We start from the raw sequence: 19,710 nt of genomic DNA on the forward strand, positions 1-19,710 counted from the left end.
TTATTTTTTTTTAAATAATTCTGTTGAAACACAGCTCAAAGAAATGTCTGATTTTCATTGGTTAATTTTCATAGAATTTAGCATTTTGAGAAAAAATTCTAACATAACATTACATTTTTTTATATATAAATATATATATATATATATATATATATGAACAGATTGTTTTCCCAGATGTCATTTTACTTCACATGAAACATTCCTATTATTTCATTAATTTCCAATGTATGCAATACTATATAAATGCTGTAGTGACCACATGATGTACACCGCATAATATATTCCAACACACAACAAAATAACTTGACTTTCAGTGGTTACGTCTTAAAATATTTAAAGCTATCACTAATAGACATTCACAAAAATAAAAGCTGAACCTGATGTGACCTGAACCCTTAAAGAGCTGAATGTTTCTCCCACTGAACGCTGCTCTCTAGTGCCACCATGAGGTCAGGGAGGTAAAATTTAAACCATGTAGGCCAGAGTAAAGACGACACAGAGTCCCACAGATCTGAGGTTTGGTTTATTCCTTTATTAGATGTTAAGAAAATCCACAATGAAACAAAATAATTTACTCTGGGGTGTACATGAAATTAGAACAACACAGCTACTCGGGACAGATGGGATCGGGGAACATAGAGGAAAGGGAGGGCGAAGGAGCATCGTCTAGGTGGGAATGAAAAGACGAGGAAAAGTTCTCAGTGCTGGATATTTTCTTCAGACCACAGTGCAATCGAACCTCAGCGACCCCGCCAGCGTCTTTCCAAATACACACACCCTCACCGAACGCACCCTCGTCATGTTTAGCTGTTTGTTTTCATAACACGGCCTATCAAAATGGAAGAATTAAATGGAGAAAGGTGTGATGCATTCCTTTCTACTCCCATGTAAGTGCTTTTTGTGACTCACACACTCTCTCTCACACACACACACAGAATCATAAAACATCCTTCAATCACTCGTATTTTTTAAACCAAAATATTTTGTTTAATCCAACTTAAAACGATGGAGTGTGATGTTTGCATGCTGTATTTTTTATTTTATTTTTTTTTAAAACATTCCGTACTTTCTTTCTCTCTGGTGTCTCACTCAAAAGTAATCCACATGCAAAATTAACTGAATGACTTTCCTCCATATACTCCATACGTGTGTGTACATGCGCCAAGGTATTGCATAGGACTCAGGGAATTCCCTTTCGCATTGCTTATGCAATCTACGATGGCTTAGTTCTTTTTGTTTGTTTTTTTTTTACCCTAAAAACTATAGCTCTAAATTAACGACAGTCGCCTCTGCTGCTCGCGCGAAAACAACAACTTCCTGCCGGTAATTTCTCTTCTACAATCAAAGAAAGGTTTGTACATTAATGCATCAATGCACTGTCACAGGTCTGAGCGTAGAGGATGCAGTATGCTTGTATTAAAAAATTCCTGAGTGTCCGATGACTGTCAAAGAAAGGTGACGAGACCCTGAAGTTGAGTACCGGTCGTTCAGCTCCTTTTAGGGGTCCTTCTTTTTTTTTCTCAGCGTTTACTAATGAGGAAGCCATTTCCAAAAAGCCATGCCCGAAACAGACACCGTCACCTGCGACAGTGCATTACAGCGCGCATTTATTCAACCGCCCGCTAACGGAGGGATCGTTTTAGCTGTCTGTGCTTCGGTTTGGTGGCTGACATCGCATGGACTGCTGCTATAAAAAATAAAAGTCAGAGCGGAAGGAAGGAAGGGTTTCAGAAATGCATTTATCTGTTTCGACTGGATTGAATCTTCAAAGCACAGCTCACAAGGAGGGTCAGTAAGCAATAGGGCTGGACCCGAATATCCAGATATCCGAATATTTGGTCGTTACGGTGGTATCCGAATATTTGAGATCCAAATATAATATATATAATAATATAATAAATATTCGACTCATCAATTCGCGCGCTTCCCCCTCCGTCGTACGTCACAAACTGAACCAAATATTCAGATATTCGTCATTAATCGGGCGAATATCTGGAGCCCAGAAACTGCTATTCGGGCCAGTCCTAGTAAACAACACCTCGGGTATTTATTGTATTTTTAGACCTAATTCGGTCAGGATTGGGGGGGTCACGAATGCATTTTGCATTTTTGTGAATGTCTCAACAGACGTTCACTTTTCTCTGAAATAAAGTTCTAGTACACTCACTCTGAACCAGTGCCGTCACGAGTTCTACGCCTACACACACACACACACATACTCAGTGAGACGTTACTCAGTATTTCAACAAGATATATTGTAAACCAACAAATAAAAACACACCTCATATGGAGAAAAAAAAAGCATGTGTACCTTACTGTAGTTACGCCTCATTTTTTTTGGTTTGACATTCGCCCCACCACTTTTGTTGTGTATTTGTGCAACTGCAGCATGGACAGTTTGCTTGGGGGGCTTTTAAACTGAAACAACGTGTGGTAATATGAGATTTAACTACCTGCTTGAGCTGTTACAGGCCTGACAACTTAGAGGTTACCTTAAAATAAAAACCAAGCCACATTAAGCAAGATCAGGCAAAAGTTTTCTCTTCACAATTTTCGCAAAAAAAAAAAAAAAAAAAAAAAAAAAAAAAAAGATATTCATGGAGTCTGACTGTCTGCTCTACAAACAAAACTAGGCTAATGCCATCTACTTGCCATAATATGGAACTGCAACTTCAAAAGATTTTTGAACATATTTATAGCACCAATAGTCTGTACCATAGAAATTACAAAAAAATAAAACAAAAGTCTCATTCAGTTGCAACACAGGTGTCTGCAGAAATGGCTGTAGTCACGTCTTTTTACCCCAAAACACAAACTTTTTTTTTATTTCCCCAAATTCTTTTACAGCATTGCATTTTCAAGTAGATTATTAGTATTTTTGCCAACAAAACTCCTTTTGATTTGTTTTTTTTTTATTCATTTTGTAAAAGGTTGCTTTTATTTTAGCCTCACAAACCATACTAAGTCTACTACTAGCTTTTTGAAAGACTATCACCATTCAAAAATCAGACTTATGGTAACTTTTCACACATGGGGAATTTACGGATATTTAGGAGAAAGCTGCACACATTCTCTACTTCACATTCAGAAAGTCATCCAAACAAACTATATAAATTAAACTCTCAAATTCTTACACAACTCAAAAATCTCAACATCCTTATATTTGTCTTTCTGAACACCAGATGGAAAGTAGAGGATGAGATAGCAGTCGTTTCACACAACATTAGGTTCAACTAGAAAAGAGGAGTGAGACCGGCTGGACAAACATACATGCACAACCATTCAGACGCCACCGACTACCAGAATCCTAGTTCAAAAGCAAAAATGGTGGGAACAAAACTGACGAGGATAGAAGATTGTCCCAACTACCTAACTGTGAAACTTGAATGAGGACCAGTGTACAGAAGAATCAACTGAAACAAACCCTAAAATGCCTAAAATGCATGTCAGCACATGGCATCACTCAAAGACAGAACATACTTTTTGAGTTTTCTTATTTTCACTCGCTTTTTGCTGATCTGATTGTTGATTACACAAGGTTTTTAAGTTAGTAAATGAAAACCAACAGGGTTATGCGTTGGGGTTTTGAAAGGGGGGTGTCTCAGAAAATTAGCCTACATTTAGGTTTTCCAGCTCTGAGATGACCCTGAATCTTTGCTGGTAGACGTCCAGTCACAAAAGGAGAGGAAGGGTTCCTCTCAGCGACATGCGTCCTCTGCACAACTGGAGTATTCAAATGTTGCTGCTCCCTGAAGAAAAAAAAAAGGTAAAATTGTTAAGATTGTTGCACACAAAAATGCCCAAGCTGTAACTTTATCTACTGCTCTGATGGATTTTTCAGCTTTTAAACTGAACAAGATCTGTAGAGCTCTGGAGTGTAACTTGCCAGTGTCACTTTGAAACCATTTTTAGAAAGTTTTTGGCGCTCTCCCCACCATGCATGCGATTTTCAGATGCGGCGCGTTTACATGCAGGAAAAACGCATCTAGTGGACTTGTACCTTCACTGTATGTTTTCTGTAAGTATTCGGGCACCGCGCCGGAATTCCAGCGTGTGGCGCTGGCGTTTGGCTCGAAAAAAAAAAAGACAGGACAACATTGCCAATCTACCAATGGAATGAGAGGAATAGCTTTTGCTCTCAACCAAGCTAATCTCACTAGCCAATGGGAAGTAGAATGGGTGCAGGTCTTAGAAAGACGTTGAGATCCAGCTGCATTTGAGTCCATACTGGCACACAGACAGCGCAGCATTCCGCCTAGGCTTTTCAGTAGTTGTACAATTTCCAACTTATAAGTCCACCACGGTCAATTTGTAGCAGTCCCTTAAGTCCCTTAACATTATTTGTGACACAAACGCAACACAACAATGGAGGCCATCGAGGCGATGGCATGCCTGCTGCTCGATCTATCTATGGCTTTTTGTCAGATTCAAAGTAAAAGAAGAGAGTCAGTGAAAGCTGAGGGCGGTGAGTCGAAACACTCAGGAGAGCAAGACAGTTTGGGAGGCGATACAGCAGTATCAAGCCGAAGACAAGAGGATAGGAACTAGACGGCATATGAGGGCAAGCTAATGCTAGTTCGCTACAGTTATTGTGTATCAGTCCCGTGTACAACCCTGTAATGGCTGCAACTTATTGCTATTAGGTATTAAAATATGTATGCTGTGTAGTGTCGTCACTCCCTGTCCAATCAGTGGCCTGCACTCTGTAGAAGTCACATTGCCGGCTCGACTCAGCTCGCTTGGAACCTCGGCTGAGTAGGTACTAAAATAGTACCTGGTACGACGTCCTAATGGAAAACCTCACAAACCAAGCAGAATTGAGCCGAGCAGGTTCTAGTGGAAAAGCACCATAATATAAACTTATGTCATGCCAAAGTTTGGATGTTACGACAATGAGAGATTCACTGATGACTCATGCGCTTTGGCTCGATTATGCATATTAGCACAACTCCGAAATGTCAAAGCCGACATCTCTCAACCTTTCTTTTTCTTTTTTTTTTGTCGTGAAAGTACTGCATTCAACAACATCAAGACTGCAGAAAAGCACAAAGCTAGTAAACAAGTGGAAGACACAACAGCCACAAAACCAATCGATGTTGTAAAACAAAGTTCAAACGATTAGAAGAGGTGGACGGGATAAATTGTTTTGCGACTTTTGCGAGAGGGCAGTAGAACAAATAGCTCGACCCAAGTGTCAGTCAATTTGAAATCCACTGCGCTTACGTAACAGTCAATGCTGCAACTGCAGATCAGCTGTTCGTTTAACACAGCAGCAAAGCACGAAAAAGCACTGTGATAACGCAATCAAGTAGAGGAAAACATGCGCTTATCTCGCCATTGAAAATTGTTTACTGCATGGCATAGGCGACATTCCATGCCATCAGGATGCCGAGCTAACAGATTTACTGCAATCTCTAAAAGCCTTCAAGTTTGAAAGCTACACAGATAATGGCTCTGTAAATGCCATTAACATCACCCTGGAGAAAACGGATTGAAAAGCAAGATGTCAAACTCAACACAAGTCACCGTCTAGGTTTGATAACTACTCAATAAGTGACAAAACTGTACATTACAGTAGACAAGAAGCTCACAATGGACTTGAAATTTGAAAATGAGGAGAAAACACATATCTGGGTAATTAAGACGTTCACTCAGCGACAGTACAACACATTTACAATAAAGTGGTGGATATGGCACTGACCACAGCTCCTGCATCAAAAGCTGTTCAAACAATTCCATACTGAAAGCTCACAGAGAATTTAGTGTAAGCACTAATCAAGCAGGACTACATCATGTAAGTGCCACCCTACGCGATTAAGACATGATGAATCTGAAACAACGATGCTCTATGCACTGGCTCTCTCTGGGAAAGGCAGTAAATGTAATAAAGCATAACTACCAGTGATGAAAAAGCTCAATATGTTTCCTGACAGATGATTATTTAGCCACTATCCTACCAACCGTGAAAGCCTCCGTAGATGCTCTGAGCCTCGGAGATCAATACTTCAAGCATGACTTTGTTGACGGTGAGTTCAAACACGTCAAAGTCGGGGAGCCCGTATAGCTCAACGTGTTGAGTGGGTGACCCATGTACAGGGGCTGGTCCCTGACGCAGCGGCCCGGGTTCGATTCCCGCTCGCGGCCCTTTGCTGCATGTCTTCCCCCGACTCTTCTCCCCTGTTTCCTGTCTTTCTCTCTCACTGCGCCTATCTAATAAAGCCCACAAAAAGGCCAAAAACATAACTTTATTAAAAAAAAAAAAAAAAAACACGTCAAAGTAACGCATTCAACACTACTATGTGATTAACTGAGGCCTAGATAATTAAAACTGGTCATGTTTTCCACAGAATTTCAGCATGATGCTAAAAGAATAGTCAAGCGACTGATCATTTTGGCACAGCGAAGGAGATGGACATCATGATATTGCAACCTTTCATATTTTAACTTATTGATGTTGAAAGCACTGCATGGGTACAGCAGGTTGAAACTCCACACTGACTGTGAATTCTGGGAAATCTATACCAACTGTGCAAAGCTGGGAAAGATTGCCAGCAAAATTCCTGTGCTGGATAGAACAGTTATGAGAAGCCCCTCATCAAGGGAAAGACTGATGAGAAAGGCAAGATGTGCAGAGGAGTTGGACGGCTTCAACTTTGCACAAACAGCGGCGTATTTAAAAAAGCTGCGGCACAAGTAGATGGGACTTTGGGATCATTTTTTAAATTTCATTCTGACCTGACTGCTTTGTCATTTAGCCATTTTCAAGTTGTTTTAATGGTATCTTAAGGGTAACGATCTGCATTGTGACACAGTAGGAAATCACAGAGTCAATGACCGATCATGTTACATTAATCATGCTTTTTTTTTTGGGTCACTAAACAATGGTCTCCTTTTTTGTTTTTGAAGATCCCAAAGGTGCTTAGGCATTCAAGGGACAGGGCGAGACGTGCATGTTTCAGGAAAAATGAGAAAGCCCAATGTAATTATAGACACAAGGCGGGTTATGCTCTGTGTCCAACAAAGTAAAGGTATAATGTGTCCCAAAAAATTTGACATCGTTTCATGACCTAGTAATTTGCTCTTTTTGCTCAAAAAAGTGTAATCATTTTTATTTTTCTGCTTTCAGGAAAACACATGCCATTTACTGCAACAGAAAAGGCGTTCTGTGTATTGAAGTACGCCCAAACTCAGTCAAATGTGAATGTGCAACGTGAATTTGTTAGATAAACAAACATACAAACATAAACAAGCACCAACAGGAAAGTAGACTTGAAAGTGGCATAAGAAGTTTCAAGAGGAAGGCAGCTTGTGTCAGAAAAAAAGGATCTGGACGGCTGGCAGTTTGAGAAGAGGTGGTAAATGTTAGAAAACCACCATCTCCCAGAATTTTTCACTTGAAATCTGTTGAATAAAACATTTTATGTCCAAAATAAATCCAATTAAGTATCATTTCTCCGATATGGACATCTCAAATGATGTAAATTTTTTGGGACACCCTGTATATATACATTGGAGTGTCAGTGTGGATCTGCAGGTTTGGCAATAAGCTGGACAGCCTCTAATTTTCAACTATGACCACAACACCATACAGCTCATCACTCAGATATCCAAGTAGTAGATTATTTAAGCAACAGCTCCAAGCAAATTAGATGAAAGTTTTTTTTTTAATACACCCAAGCAAATTTTTTTAAATACTGTTTGGAGAAGGTGATCAGTGCATGGTCTGGTACAAGTTTTCAGGCCTCACTCCATTTAAACAGACATGTACATTTTTTTTTCTTTTTGCAGTTTGGGACCGGTGCATAGATTTAAGCGAGTTCTGTGCTGTTTAATGACTTAAAAGAAAAAAACTTGTTCATTTGGCTCATCTCCCTAACAGAAGAAAATATATAAATGATCATTAATGGCTGGTTGTGCTGCAGTAAAGTACTGTAAAAGTTTTCTAACATTGGTTTACCTGTACACTGAGATCCAGGGAAAAGCGGGGAACAGATTGTGTTCTGCCACCAGCACTCATCTTGCTGGTTTCCAGTTCCTCCCTGTCCACTTATATTCAACAGAGGGAACTAAACGAGACAAACAAGAAGTGGTTAGTGCGATTTAGCAACAGTCACCTCAGACATCTCAGGTGGAAACCATGACACATCTGACAGCTGAATAAGAAATACTTCATGGTTATGTCAATTCTTGGTTATATTTTCTTTCACACTGAACACAAGTTGAAGATATTAAGTAATTATTTAATGAAACTCTTACCTCTGGCACATCTCCAACAAAGTCATAAGCAATCCCATACTTCGGGATCTGACCTGCTGGTGAACATACGCAGGACTGTTTTTCTCCTGAAGACTCGTCTTTTTGAATCTTGCCAACAGAGACGTCCGTCTGTCCACCTGCACTCGATGCAGCTGCTGCCGTTTTGCAGTCTAAGCAAATCTCTTGCTCAGTGATCGGCAGGAGGGTACTGGAGCCCTCCTGTGAATCCAGAGAGGTCTGGGCACTCTTCTCCATGCCAGACTTCTTTAATCTGGGTAAGAATTTACCAGATTCCAGTTCTGACTTTCCATAATAAGGACCCTCACATTCTGCATCCTCCTCCAGAGGTTTGAGGTCTGCCTGAGGGTCATCAAAGACGTCCACCGGCGCCAGGACGGGAAAACTCATCTCCTCTTTGTCAGTCTCAGCCTCTGAATCACTCACTCCACCAGGAGACAGCTCGGAGGCAGGTATTGGTCGGAAATGAGTCCTGGGGGAAATGCGAATGGCCCGATACTGCGTCCGGTTGATGCCATATATTTGTGGGTGGAAGGCTTCGTTCTCAGAGTCCGAGCAAAGAATGGATTTGGGCTTGAATCCTGGACTGAACGAAGCCATGTCCTCAGGCTCAAAAGAACACTCAACGTGGAGGACTTGAGAGAAGGGATTGTTCAGGTTGAAGGATGCAAACGGGTATTCTAAACCTTGCTCCTCACTGCGCAAGCCTCCGTAAGATCCGAGCAAATCTTCATGGAAGATGAAAGAAAATCCCTTATTCAATCCATCTCCGCCTCCTCTAATGGCCTGGTCACCCTGCCCAAAGGACACAAGAGGCCTCCACAGGGGCCTGTGCCCAGGGGCAAAGCAGCTGCCCTTGTTCATGAACACATCTGTGCCAGTGATGGTGAGCATGTCTGAGCTTGAAGCAGATGCAGCTGCAGCGGCACACTGGAGCAGGCTATCTTGGGTGTCACTTGGCGGTACGACAGCCCAATTCTTATCACCACTTAGTGTCTTCAACTCTCCGTACACCCCTCCTAGGATGAATGATGTACTCTCCTTGTCAGAGTTTAAGTCCCAGGGCTTGGACGGAGTCATGTAATCCCCAGCACCATCTACCTTGGAGAGTTTGTTTTTGGCTAAGTCCTGTTCTTCTTTCTTGCCTTCCCAAAGGTGATACTCTGACCGCTGCACTGCTTTTTTCTGAGGTCCCTGAATTGGAACACCTTTTGCCTGCACTTCAAGACAGCTGCAGCAATAACTGCCCGACTCATCTGAGAAGAGCCCCTCACTTGTTTTTTCTGCTCTTTTCCTTGATATTACAGATTTGCCATCTCCAATTGCAGTCCAAATGTCTTTTATAATCCCTGAGCTGTAATCATCACTCTGTTGGTTTATGTTGTCCGAAAACATGCCAGTGCTGTACTGTTTACTCTCATCTTCTTCTAATGCTATGCCACAAATGGACTCCAATTTAGATTTTTTGGTGAAGGTCTGATTGGATGCTGTGCTAATACTGACCTCCTCACACTTACGACCGGAGTCTTCTTGCAGAAAGTCCAAGATTTCATCCTCAAGATATGTACCAGAAAGAGGAGGCATTATACAATCGATCTCCTCATTGCCAATTTGAGCAGCATCCTCAGCCGGAGCGTTTCCTTGCTCGTTGTCTGAACGAGTCTCCTCTGAATGTGACCATGGACTGCAAGTTCGTGTTGATAGGTTAGAACAGTGTTCAGTTTCGTCAAAGGCACTATTTTTGGTCCATATTAGCAAACGAGACTGTTTATTAGAATGTGGGTCGAGACAGCTACTAGAATCTGTGTTGTTTTCGTGACCAACGGTGAGTGAGTCACGGGGAAAAGGAAAAGTGGGGCTGTCATACTGCAGCTCAAAAAGAGAGAAGCAGGATGAGTTCAAAACAGATGGTTCACTGGTTGCTTCAGGAACAGGTGGCTCCTCCAGGTTTCCAGATAGCTTGCTCAGGGTGAATGAAACACTATCAAGAAGAGGGGAGAGCCGGATGGGAGAGTCTCCAATGAAGCTTTCTCCATCTATATCTTCTGAAGTAGATGGTGAATAACATCCCCACACTTGAGCCATGTTCTCAAGATCCTCCATTAAAAATCCAACAGATCCCGAAGCTTCCTGTGAGTCTGCCCGTATTGCACTTTTCCCTTGCTGCTCAAGGCCATCTAACACTAAACAACATTCTGCCTCAATGTCTCTTTGCTCTTTGCTTTTTTGTCGAATCATGCTTAAGATCCGACTCTCTTGTATCGAGTCTGAGGCACTAGTATCCAATATGGATTGATAAATATCTACTTCATAGAAGTGAGTAAATTCAGACAGATGCTTGTCATCTAAATCTCTACTATCCTCTGGCTGAGGGCAGCTTGAGGTCCCAGTGAGTTCAGCAGTTTCATCTTCTGCTTCGCCAGGCCCTTCCACAAAGTGCCCATCCACAAATGAGCCTGCTGCTAGGTATGCTCTCTGGTAGTTCTCATTGGCAATGCAGATTCCCTGGATTCTCTCAGGCAGCCGGTCCATGTCGGTTGACATGGCAAAGCCATCAGGAGAGTCTACCTTGCTGCGATATTTTGTTTCCAGCTTGCTTTGTCTGCTGCTGAAAGGTATAAAATATTCTGTAATGGGCTCAGTGTACCAAAGTGGCTCCTCCATGTATTCCTTTTTGTTTCTGGCCTCAACTCCGGACTCTCTTGCTTCCACCCAGCCTGGATCTTTACGAATCTCCTTCAGCGGTCTCTTCCCCTTTTTGTAAAGCTGTGGTTGTTTGGCAGCACCGCCGGTGGCACTGCTACTGCTCCCTCCTGTGTTTCTTCGCTCCTCTTTGTCAATAACCTTCACCTGAAGCTTCACCTGCCCACTGTTGCGTGTTCTCTTATTTTTTGCAGCCTCCCTGGATTTGTGCCTTATTCTAACTGTCTTGCTTCTGGATGACTTAGAGTCACCCTGGTTCCCACTTGAGCTCGAGCCTGCCTCACTAGAGCCAGAAGACCAGGATCTGGGTCGGTATTTGCCCTCCGATCTGTGTCTGATCTGTCTCTTAGAATGGACAGTGGATTTCTCCTCTGCTGCTGCACCACCATGGTATCTGTTTTCTTTCTCCTTCTTGCTTCGCCGTTGCTGTCCTCTTTCGTTGGTAGCTGTCGTGATGGTACCACATGCCTCGAGGTTTCTCTCCTTTGCAGCCTCACCTTCACTGTTGCAGTCTTTGGGAGAAGAGGTGTCTGTGCTGGTTTGTGGGGCTGCTGAGGATGATGAACTTGAATACGCGCAGGCCTTAGCCTTGTTCCACACCGTCATGATCTCTTGGAGACAAACAGGTTTCTCTGACAAAGGAGGAAAGGCTTCATAATACCTGTAGTCACAAGAGACAGAGAGAAAACCTAATTTAAATACATTCATAGGTGTATCATTTAAATAAATGAATATGGGTGTGTTATGTAGCCATGTTTTTCTAAACAGACAAACGTGTAAGTACAATATGTCCATATTGTTACATTTGCAGCTTACATTTCCACCTGGTCCTTTGAAGAGGGGGACTCAGTTCGCTCTGGAGGAGACTGAGAGCCATCAGATTTCTTTTGAATCTGTTTTTCCTCTGTAAAAGACAGTGAATGACAAAATGTTTGAACAGTTATCACTCAACTTATTTCTAACGCCTTGATCAAAATATTCTAAATCTAATTTAAAGAGATCAAACCTTTCTGTTTGTTTTGGATGTCCTTTAGTTTAGAGCAAAGCTCTTCAACCAGGCTCTCAATTCCAGAGTTCTGAATAAAAGACAAAGACAAGACAAAGATTTTAGACACCACATATAACCACTTAAACAATCGGCTGTAAGCCAACTAAAAACTATGAACTACAGATGTCACTTTGATTACATGATGTGCACACATATTTGTAAATATGGCAAATAAAATCTGTCACTTTTCAGCATACAAACATACAACATTTATCAAAAATTGTATTCCCAGCAATGAAATTAAAAAATATAACACATCTTAATAACTCTAATTTAACTAAATTGTACCCAGGTGTTTGAATCAGGACATTTCGCAGTATCCCTCAAAATCTGTGTGATCTAATAATGACAAAAGAACCACTTGTCTTTCCAACTCCAAAAAACAACCATGACTGATGTTGAAACATCCAGTAGCCTTAGGTAAGAACACGGCGTTCCAAACAGCCACTCTGACCCCTAACGTGAACCAGAAGAAAGAATGAAAGGCACGGAGTTGACACAACTCAAGCCAGCTGACTTGTGAGAGCTTAGGCATGCTCAGCCATGACTGTGCTATATTTAGCCGTGGTGCAGAAATGCTTCAAAAAATAAATAAATAAATGGCTAAGCAATAGCACGAGTGAGTGCCTCACACTGATCGTAACAGCGAACATTTACTACATGTCCTGGTAACTTACTGCAATCTTAAATTGAGCAATACAAAATGTGAAAAACATGGGTTTGGAATAAACAAGAGAACCACGTTGAAACCCTACCCCGGACCAAGCAGTCACTGTCAAGGCAAATACCCTCAAATAAATCACAACAAAGCTGTTCCCGCTGCCACATTCTTCATTTCGTCCACACATGTCCAGAAAACAACATTCCTTACCATGCCACCTCATGAAAAGCAAAGTTTTCTTCTGCCCTGTGTTTCCTCTTGCATCATTTTGCTAATGCCGGTCAGCTGACAGCCGACCGACTCTGCTGCTCACTGCTGCAATCCCGTGCAGCGTGTGCTGGTTAAAAAATAGAGCGCAGAGTCCAGTCCCCGGAGAGGAGCTCAACACTCCTCCTCTTGCCTTGCAGACCCTTCCCCCTCCCTGCCTCTAGCTTTTTACGTTGTGTCATTCTCCACCAAAGTGCACCCCTGTTACTACAGCTGGCCGCAGATGAAAATGTCAGCAGAATCCCACCCCCCCCCCCCCCCCCCCCCCCCACACACACGCACGCACACACACACACACACGGAATAAAATTCATACATAAAATGCTTACACACAGATGACACTGTTTTTGAAGGTCATTCATTATCAGTCAGAACATCATTATTTTATGTTAAAAAAAAAAAAAAAACAGAAGAAAAACCTGAACTGCTGGCCTCAACATAACCTTTGTGAAGAAGAGCAACTGGAGGTGTGGCAGTCAAATAAGGTTGCGGCAAATAATGCTTGGGCTCCCCACGCTGATATAACTTTATTTTCTGTCTGTCCATCATGATTCATGCAATTAGGATCTGCATGGCTGCACCTTAACAAGCAACAAGGAATACTACAGTCACAAATTCCAAATATAATTAAACAAATTACCTCACCGTGCCTTGTTGTGTTCACAGGGCTTTCCACGAGGACATGGACTAGCAAGCCAGTGAGGAAAAAGTAGCCAGTAATAGGGGCCCCCCATCACAGAAAAAATTTGATTATTGCCTATTTTAATTAACTTACACACCCGACTGTAAACATGTGAGAAACCATGCCTATTCCTGACTGATACAACCTTCATAGTTAAGTCATAATAAACATTTGTGTGCCACATCTGGAAAAATGCAGCTGTGTCAGCGGATTTTTACTGCTTACAGTGTAATCATCAAGTTGCTGCCACCAGTGTTTTTTTCTGGTGTTTCCTGAAGTAGCCCATGTAAAGAGGATGTCCCCTGTCAGTACAATCCTTAATGGGTTTTGTCACCAGCTATTTGCAAACATTTGTCAGACTCCGACTCTCTACTCGGCAGGACACAACCTTTCAGAGTACGTGGGAGTGGGATTTAGACAAATAGATGCTGTCATCATGCTCGAATTGTTTTAAGCGGAGGTTAAAGTAAAGTAAATCGCAACTTGTTAATCAAAACTATTTTACTGGAATCAAAAATTTATATAAGCAACTAGTCGGATGGATGTAAATCAGTAGCTATCTGTTTGGTCCACAGCTGGCTTTTCATTCATAAGTTTCACAGAGGCCAGTCAGTGATTCATGTTAATGATTCTTTTGCCACCCACAAGAACAAAATATAACCCGACTAACATTACTCCTCACAAACATGTCGATAATTACTGAATTACTAACATCCAGGAGGACGACGCTTACCTCATCAGATGCAGATCGGAGGCATTGCACGGCAGCTTGCTTCTTCATTTCCTCAAGACTCAGGTCGGTCCCTCCTTTCTTCTTACTCTTGCCCCATTTCTTCCCAGTTCCCTTCTCCCATCCCAAGAAGATGTCATTTTCCTTCCAGACACAAACCACAGAAAGTCAGTAACAAAAGGACAAACTGGTATTAATTGGGGGGAAAACTATACAATAGAAACACTGCACATATAGTATTATAATTTCAACTAAATGATACACAAACATAGTAAACTGCACATCAAAACATGTAATAGCAAATGACAGAAATCAAAGAGGAATTAGTCACTGGCACAAGTGCCATGATGTGGAAGAAAAGCCCCATTGTTAACCTCTCCTGGCAAATTGATATCTTCCTCTAACGAGGCCATTATATTCCCACACCAACTTCCTCTTCTGAATAAAGCCCACTGCCCACACATTTGACAACACATAACACAAACAATGATTTTCTGAGCTTTCTGACTTGAAAGAAGTGAAAAGCGTCGGGAGCCCACCTGGTCCTGCAGATCGTAGTCATAACTATCATGCAGGAGAAGGCTGAGGACGTAGCGGGTGTAAATCATGGCATCGATCCCGCACTTCTCAAGCTCCTGGCCGAGCCAGCTTTGTACTGGCCCCAGCGACTGGAGCAGGGACATCTCTGAGGCAGGCAGGGGGCCCACAAGGGGGTAGGGGCAAGAGAGGTTTGCAGGAGGAGCAGGACCGTTTGGATCGGTGCTCACTGGACGCATGGGACCTCAGGTGTTGGCCATTCTCAGGTAGAGCAGCATTGTGATGAGTAGTTACTGTAGGGTGGTCGGTGGAGAAGGGTACAGAGAGAAGACAAGGCAGAACCTATCTGGAAGAGGGGGCTGTCACTCCAGCAGGACGCACTCAAGGGGCTCTACATGGGGAGGCATGTAGGATGTTTTTTTTTTGTTTTTTTTTTTATTGCTTTGAGCAAAAAAAGGGGGGGGGGGGATTTTACTCGTCAGGCATGGCTTATGCTGCTGATTGATCTCAGCTGCTGAGCAAAACACAAGACGTGTTTGCGTCTCAGTCAGAGGGGTCCATTTTGGGGCTACGTCTTACTTCACCGGCACAACCTGAAACAGAGCAAATAAACATGCATCAGTTTCTCTGAAAAATTTTCGATGTTGAATGCAAGCAAGCAGAGCCATGAAACAAGGCCTCTTTATACAGAGTCAGCCAAAAAAAAATGTACACACACATCAGGAAAAGAAAAACGTGTACAAATATTTTAATACCAAATTTATTTAGACATCATTAGATTAATGCAAGTTACCTTCGGCCGCCACAATTACTAGAGGTGCTCAAAGTGGTGGCCATTGGCTTCCAGATGTTTATGTGTACGGCAAACTACTATTAGGGTAACATTGGCCAAAGTGTCCAATAGGATTGCTACACATGCATTTTCAATTTCTTGACGTAGTCGCTTTCCTGCGATACGCAACATCCTTTAGGGTCCCCCATAAGTAAAATTCTGCAGATGTTTTTCTTTTCCTGATGTGTCTATACATTATTTTGGCAGACTGTGTATGTTAGAAATACATGACAGCCAAAGGTCACTGTTTATAGGAATGGAAATTATACGTTCCACGATTTTTAAAGAGAAGAAACAGGGACAAATGTATTATGGCAAATGCTATGAAACATCCTACCACAGTAAATAAGTTTTGTTCCGCATCCCAAAGGATGTTCCCAAAGCTAGTGGGCTCCACGGAGAGCACAAACTCTTTTAACCCTCCCGTTGTCCTCATTAATGGGCACCAAAAACTATTGTTTCCTTGTCTGAAAAAAAAATCAAAAAATTCAGCACAAAAAAATCCCTAAATTTCTGAAAATTTGCAAAACCTTCAGGAAGAAAATTCCAGTAATTCCTTAAAAGTTTCCCCTAAAAGTTTTATTTAAAAAAAAAATCCCCCAAATTTGGCAAGAAAATTCTTGTAAATATTTTTTTAAATGAGTAAAAATCTTCCAAAAAATCCTAAAAATATCTAAAGTAATCACATATATATCAGTAAAACTTCTAATATTTTCTTTAAGAACATTCGCATAAAAAACAAACAAAATCCAGCTGGATTTTGTTAGATTTTTTTGTGAATCTTCTTAAGAAACATTTTTAACATTTCTTTTTTCCACCAAAAAATGTTCAAAGATTTCCCAAAAATTCTGAAAATGTGGACATCAGAAGCTTCACTGTGAATATATATATATATATTTTCCCACATTTTCAAACTTTAAACCGGTTCAATTTTGACCTGCAGGACAACACAAGGGTTAACAATGGAAACTGCAGCCACAACTTTGATAAATTGCAATCACATATAGCCATTTTTATAGTGAAAGATAGGTTAAGAAGCACTACAGTACAACAATCTATCAGAAGCTTGTTTTTAAAACAATTAAAACATGCATTTTCGTGCAGTAGTAGTGAACTTTTGCATAACTGTGGAAGCATATCAGATATCTGTGTTATCTAAGTCTGTATGTGTAATGCCATTTCTGTTAGAGGAAATGTATCAAAAGAAGTACGGGACAGGAGAAGTGCTTTTGGCAAAGTCTCTTTAACCCTCGTGTTGTCCTGCGGGTCAAAATTGGCCCAGTTTAAAGTTTGAAAATGTTAGGAAAAAAATATTTTTTTTCAGAGAGGGCATGTCATGGTTCCCCAATGTTTCTTTAAGAACATTCACAAAAAAATCAACCAAAATCCAGCGAAATTCACTGGATTTTGGTTGACTTTTATGTGAATGTTCTTAAAGAAAATATTGGAAGTTTTACTGATATATCTGTAATCACTTTAGATATATTTAGGATTTTTTTGGAAGATTTTTACTTTTTTTTTTTTTTTTTTTTTTTAGAATATTTACAAGAATTTTCTTGCCAAATTTGGGGGCTTTTTTTTAAATAAAACTCTTAAGGGAAACTTAAGGAATTAATGGAATTTTCTTCCTGAAGGTTTTGCAAATTTTCAGAAATTTTGCTGAATTTTTTGATTTTTTTCAGACAAGGCAACAATACTTTTTGGTGCACCTAAATGAGGACAACAGGAGGGTTAAAATACTTGACAAACGTTTTGTGTGACTCTGAAAACAGGAAGCAAATGCAACATGCGTTTTACTGAGAGTGATAAAACAAAAGACTGTCCTGGATCAGTGCCAGTAACAAAACATGCAAATTCTAGCCGGAGTGGTAACTGCAGGCAGGGAAAAGCTCGCCGTCAAGTGCATGTGTTTCGTATGGCAGCAGTGGATTAGGACACCGACGCGAAGAGCAAATGGAGGCTGCACCGATTTGATTGGTTGGCCTGGTCGTCATTCAACAGTGGCACATTATAAGTTACCCGTTAGAGACCTCAAAATGGTAAGACAACACGCTTTTACAGTGCATCACCAAACCGTTTCAGCACCCAGCACCCTCACAGAGAACAATATTGAGTCAACAGACGCAGACTACAGCTGAAAGATTATCAAGCTCGATAATATCTAAATATGGCTGACCAGTCTCTACAACCCAGCTGTTTCTCGTCTGCACACTAGCCCCGGCTGCTAGCTGCTGACCGCACTGACAACATACTAACTTTACCCAACACCCTTTCATAATTAAAGCGATCCCTCTGACACGGAAAGAGAAAAATTACTGCCGAATGTGCATCGTCAAATTGAGAGTAAGCTCCTTTACTTCGCAACTTTGTGCAAATAACGCAACGTCGCTGTGCTATGGAGTGCGGCAATATCTGAGATTAAGTAGTAATGTCATTGCTGTGCTAATATACGAATAGATTTGTGATTTGGTAGCAGATATAGTGTTAACTACCGTCGCCGTGACTTGTGATATTAGCGTCACTTTGTAGTCAAAGAGCAAGGTTAGCCGGACTACCGACCTTTAGCTAATGAGCTAAGTTAGCCAGGCTAGCTGACCGACAGCTGCTCGCTTTCTCTCACAGTCGTTTTATTGTTATTTTTACGGTTACCTAGCATGCACCATTGCGTAAAGACCCAATACATTCGGTTAACTAGTGTATAGTAATCGCGATGACTAATGTTAGTTTACGAGACGGGCAGGTGAACGGGGGTTGCTTCTGTAGGGTGACATTAGAGCGTTAAAAACGGTGGCTAGCGAACCGAAAACGTCGGGGGTAAGTGTAAACTTTCATTATGAAACACGGCACACGGAAATGGCAAAAGTCAACACAATAGAGCGGAGTTGTCCGAGTCGAATTGCAAACAAACGTCGGCTAATGTTAGCTTTCACGCAGCTACCGCTTGTTGTTGTGACCGAGGAGGAGGAGGAGCGGCTGCCCGGTAGGCTACCAGAGGGACTGGAAGACGTTTTCCCTTCAAAAATGTGCGCCATATCGTCACAGCGAAAGAGCGAGCTGACTAAACGTTAAACGCCAAACAAGGGGGGCTTAAGCGCCCACAATGCGACAGCGAAAAAACTTTCAGCCGGTTTTACTTACCTGCCGTGGTCTGAAGTAGAGAGAAGCAGCGAAAGGGGAGCGGCTATTTCTCTCCCGCTGCCGTTCCGAGCTCGAGCTCTGGAATCCGCTGCGGTAGCATCGCGTATCATGGACGCCGACAGAAATGGCGCTGTTTTCACGTCTAGTGGCTCCGTCGACGGCTACGGGGAAACCGGCGACATTCGGGCTCAGGCAAGGAGAAAGGTCACTGGGCGGCGGCGCATGCTACGCGGAGCCACAATGTCCGCCCCCCAACGGCCAGTTTCACTCGAGAGAAGGGCTGTCGAATGCGCCACCCTCCGCGTTCGTATCTAGGCAACAAGGCAAACCTCTGCCGTCCTGCTCGTATAGGTTTGATTCCTCCGCGGGGATATTGCATCAGAAGCCCAACTAGTACTCTCTTCATTTGTGCTACAGTAAAATGAATGACTTAAAGCAGATTAAACACGGAAAGTAAATAAATTATTAAATATTCTGAATTGGTTTCTTAAGGATTTGTAAAAAATACAAACATTCAAACTCTTGTTTAAACTTTTTGTCTCCAAGGAATTACAAAACAATACAACGTATAAATAAAATAAAATTAGATTAAATTTGTTATTTACACTATAATATGTATTTTTTCATACAAAGCAAGAAACCAACTGAGAATATTTAATCATTGCCTGTTCCACATAATCAACACATTTATAAATGAAATATGAAACCACAATGGTGATCACATTTTTTATATATTTTAGATTTAAAATGCCACTCTTTTATTTATATTCTTGTCAAAGCAAACCAAATTTGACCTTATATTCCCTTTTCTCTGATGTCACCATATGTTTAATTATTA

At 41.6% G+C, this 19,710-nt stretch overlaps 1 protein-coding gene and 1 long non-coding RNA gene across 2 annotated transcripts in view; one reads left to right on the plus strand and one right to left on the minus strand.

Moving 5' to 3' along the window:
- Positions 1 to 512: 512 nt before the first annotated feature.
- kiaa0232 (KIAA0232 ortholog) lies at positions 513 to 19,130 on the minus strand. The gene is given in 9 exon segments (XM_023291528.3): positions 513 to 3,749; positions 7,958 to 7,988; positions 7,991 to 8,066; positions 8,257 to 11,638; positions 11,794 to 11,881; positions 11,984 to 12,053; positions 14,369 to 14,509; positions 14,905 to 15,495; positions 18,873 to 19,130. Coding segments are annotated over 8 exon segments (4,173 nt in total). The 5' UTR covers positions 15,142 to 15,495; positions 18,873 to 19,130; the 3' UTR covers positions 513 to 3,601.
- The window catches only part of LOC118471727 (uncharacterized), a 33,575-nt gene continuing 31,398 nt past the window's right edge, over positions 17,534 to 19,710 (plus strand). The window contains exon 1 of the long non-coding RNA XR_008600521.1: positions 17,534 to 17,773. This is a non-coding gene — a long non-coding RNA (uncharacterized LOC118471727). The remainder of the gene's footprint in view (positions 17,774 to 19,710) is intronic.

This window comes from Amphiprion ocellaris, chromosome 23, assembly GCF_022539595.1.
Source record: "Amphiprion ocellaris isolate individual 3 ecotype Okinawa chromosome 23, ASM2253959v1, whole genome shotgun sequence".
NCBI lineage: Eukaryota > Metazoa > Chordata > Actinopteri > Pomacentridae > Amphiprion > Amphiprion ocellaris.